The following is a 3,445-nucleotide window of genomic DNA, read 5'->3' as shown; positions in this document are numbered from 1 at the left end:
AAAGAATAAGCACTAGTAGCTAAAGAATAAGCACTAGTACCTAATGAATAAGTACTAGTACTTAATGGAAAAGATACTAGTATCTAAAAAATAGGTACTGGTACCATGAAAATAGATACTAGTACGGCTTATAGATTAAATGTTACAACGGCTTTCCATAGGTACATCTCGTTCGTGAATGAAATGAATGAGAGTGTACTGGGTCAGTCAAGCTTGTCAATCTCGATCAGCAATCAGCAGAAAGCGGATGCAAAGCGCAGTTATAGGTACTGTGCAAATAAACTTGTTTATATATTCATATTTAGCATACAGAACATAACTCAAAGTTTAATCCCCGATTTATGAATGTTTAAATGTCTGACCAAACAATTAAAATGTTAAATATGCAAGAAAACATTGATAACAGATAAGACACTCTTTTTCGGCACCTGCTGGCGTATTTATGTAATATGAAGAATTGGTCACTGAACGAATCAGTGAACGAATCTGAACGAATCATTTTGGTGAACGAACTGAAAATGAACGAATCTCTTGTAAGAATCAAAATTTCCACCACTGACAGCTGTCAAACAGCTGTAATATTCTCCAAAACGCTAGATGGCGAATTTTATAAGAACAAACATGCTGGTGTTCATGCCCACCACAGAATCTACTAGTAAGCGGAAGTCATGTTCGAGATTCGATTTGTTTGAACAGTTCATTTCAATAAGCCAGTTCAAAACTCCCGATTCAGCGACTCCTACCTCGAATAGCTTTTTTTTAAGACCTCCTTAATTTTTAATAGTATTTTTTTTATTTTTTTATTATTACAAATGATAAACAATTAGTATTTTGTTAAACTGTTTACGCGGTTCACAGAAACATTTATGTTTACTTCCTCGTGCATGGATTAACCAGTCACTCCGCTTTTGTCTCGCCATTGGTTCTTGCCGTTCAATAGTCGTCTCTGATACGCTATTGGAGCTGTCACTCAAATTCTGGCGCACTGACTGGATGCGTGCATGCGCGGTTGTAAAGGAATACAAAGTTCTGTTGCTGAAAAGAAAAAAGTGGCTAATCTTAAATTTAAGAAAATGTGGTTTGTTTTTCCCCAACTTTAATTGAAAGCAACCCTGAAACGGTTCTTGGCGAAAGCGACCAGTGATGGCGGAGAGGAGAGAGTACTATCAAAACGAAGACGATGAGGTTGAGGAGGACGAAGAGGATTCTGGAGGTTAGCACAGCTAACTGCATTAATTGTCTTCTGTGATATAAGTTGCACGCTTTGTACTCTATTAAACTTAACTTACTTGTATGAAATGAAGATGTGATTAAATAAGAAAATCTTAATTGCTTTTAAATTATTAGGGGATTACAAAATCAGTGGCCGCGACAGTCTGGTGTTTTTGGTTGATGCATCCAAAGAGATGTTCATCAAGGGTGAGGATGGAGAGCCATCAAATTTTGACATGACTATGCAGGTGAGTCAATCTGTAACATTTTATTAATTCATTGTCTTTTATTTTCACCAAATATTCTTGTGTTTTTCTCCAGTGCATATCTGATAGACATTATTCTCTGTTGTATCTAGTGTGTACGTAGTGTGTACACTAGTAAAATAATAAGCAGTGACAAAGACCTGGTCGCTTTAGTGTTCTATGGGACTGAGCAGAGCAAGAATCCAAGAAATTCCTTCAAGCATGTCTACGTCTACCACGACTTGGATTCGCCTGGTGGGTAACTAACTCTTGGTGCTTTTCAGATTGCCTATATGATGGTAAATTTATCTCGCGTACTGATTCCCTTTTCAGGATCTCAATGCATACTGGATATTGATAAACTGCTGGGTGAGAAAGGAGCTCAATTCGCTGAAAAGACCATGGGCAGTGGCGAAACGTCCCTCGGAGATGCTCTGTGGTGCTGCTCCAACCTTTACAGTGACATCAAGTTGCGACTGTCACACAAGCGCCTGATGATCTTCACTTGCAGGGATGAACATCACGGAGGAGACGGTGCTAAAGACAGACAGGCTCGTACAAAGGCTGCTGACCTTAAAGAGACAGGTAGGCTGAATAGAAGGGGAAAATGACAGTCTTACTGATGGACAATTTATAACCTATGTTCTGTTGTTCCTCAGGTGTGGTCATAGACTTGATGCACCTTACAAAGCCAGGAGGTTTTGATGTTTCCCTGTTCTTCTGTGACATTGTAAGCCCTCCAGAAGATGAAAGCGAGCTTGGCCTCCAGATTGAGCCCTGCAGGAAACTCGAGGACTTGCAGAAGAGGGTCAGAGCTAAAGAGTTAAAGAAAAGATCTCAAAGCAGGTAAATGCACTGCACTGCACATGTCAAATCATTCACCAGATTGCTTGTCCTATATAGCGTCAAGGGGATGCTGGATGTATACAGCCGGTAATACTTTTCTGTAGTGTTTGTAATTGCATTTTATTTCAATTTGCTTCAAGAAAAAGACAGGCATGTTGATCATTTTTAAAATCCCTATGGTCATCAGTTCCTTTATTTCCTACTGTGATGTAAATCCAAACAAGAAAAAATATAGCTAGTGCAGGACTAGTCCATCAAGAATTCATACTAAATTTCTCAGATGATACAGAATGACATCTACCGATACTTAAGTTTTTTCTAATGCTGTGAACTATACAGGGAACCTCTCAGTTTGTGCATTACTATAATATAAGAGTTTACAATTTAAAACAGAACCCAAACCTTTACATTCAACTTTTAGTTATTTTCAGATATAATAATCACATTTAAAAGCGTACATTCTTGTATACAACTCAGTTGCACATAAAGTAGTTTTCCTAATAACTTGTCTTCAGGACAGATATATAATTAAAGGGGTCATATGATGCGATTTCAAGTTTTCCTTTCTCTTTGGAGTGTTACAAGCTGTTCGTGAATAAATAAGATCCCTAAAGTTGCAAAGACTAAAGTCTCAAACCCAAAGAGATATTCTTTATAAAAGTTAAGACTCGTCCACGCCCTCCTAAAACGCCTCGTTTAAACACGCCCCACATATCTACCTCACTATGTGGAAATATTTGCATAATGCGCCCAAATGTGCACGCAAAGAAAGAAGGCGTGGTTTCAGTAACCGCAGTTAGTGTTGATGCAGCCATGTCAGGGAGACGCTGTGTGTTTCTAGGCGAAAGCAAAAGCACTTTATTTGGCCTTCCGAAAGTAGATGCAATTAGGAATCTTTAAGATTACTTACAACAGAACAGCAAGGCATTTTATGGACGACCGTTTCGTGAACCTAGGAGAGGAGGTAATTCTGACTTTGCTATGACAATCTGGCGCTTCTGAATCAGCTACTGTTTTGATATTAGTTTAAGTATTTGCTATTGACAGTTCAAATTCGGAGTTTTGCGCATCGTGTGTGTGTGCACGAGCGAGCGAGAGAGAGAGAGCGAGCGCGCGCGAGAGAGAGAGAGAGAGAGAGAGAG

At 39.0% G+C, this 3,445-nt stretch overlaps 1 protein-coding gene across 1 annotated transcript in view; it reads left to right on the top strand.

Annotated features, from left to right (window-relative positions):
* The first annotated feature begins 825 nt into the window (after positions 1–825).
* LOC107734244 (X-ray repair cross-complementing protein 6-like) overlaps positions 826–3,445 on the top strand; it is a 10,283-nt gene continuing 7,663 nt past the window's right edge. Inside the window, exons 1-5 of the mRNA XM_016546157.1 lie at positions 826–1,213; positions 1,348–1,460; positions 1,571–1,712; positions 1,791–2,042; positions 2,117–2,303. Coding sequence (XP_016401643.1) covers positions 1,144–1,213; positions 1,348–1,460; positions 1,571–1,712; positions 1,791–2,042; positions 2,117–2,303 — 764 coding nt within the window. The 5' untranslated portion in view covers positions 826–1,143. The remainder of the gene's footprint in view (positions 1,214–1,347; positions 1,461–1,570; positions 1,713–1,790; positions 2,043–2,116; positions 2,304–3,445) is intronic.

Source organism: Sinocyclocheilus rhinocerous, unplaced genomic scaffold (genome assembly GCF_001515625.1).
Source record: "Sinocyclocheilus rhinocerous isolate Xijiao unplaced genomic scaffold, SAMN03320098_v1.1 scaffold820, whole genome shotgun sequence".
Classification (NCBI taxonomy): Eukaryota; Metazoa; Chordata; class Actinopteri; order Cypriniformes; family Cyprinidae; genus Sinocyclocheilus; species Sinocyclocheilus rhinocerous.
Note: the sequence above shows the minus strand (reverse complement) of the source record. Positions and strands in the feature narration are given on the sequence as shown.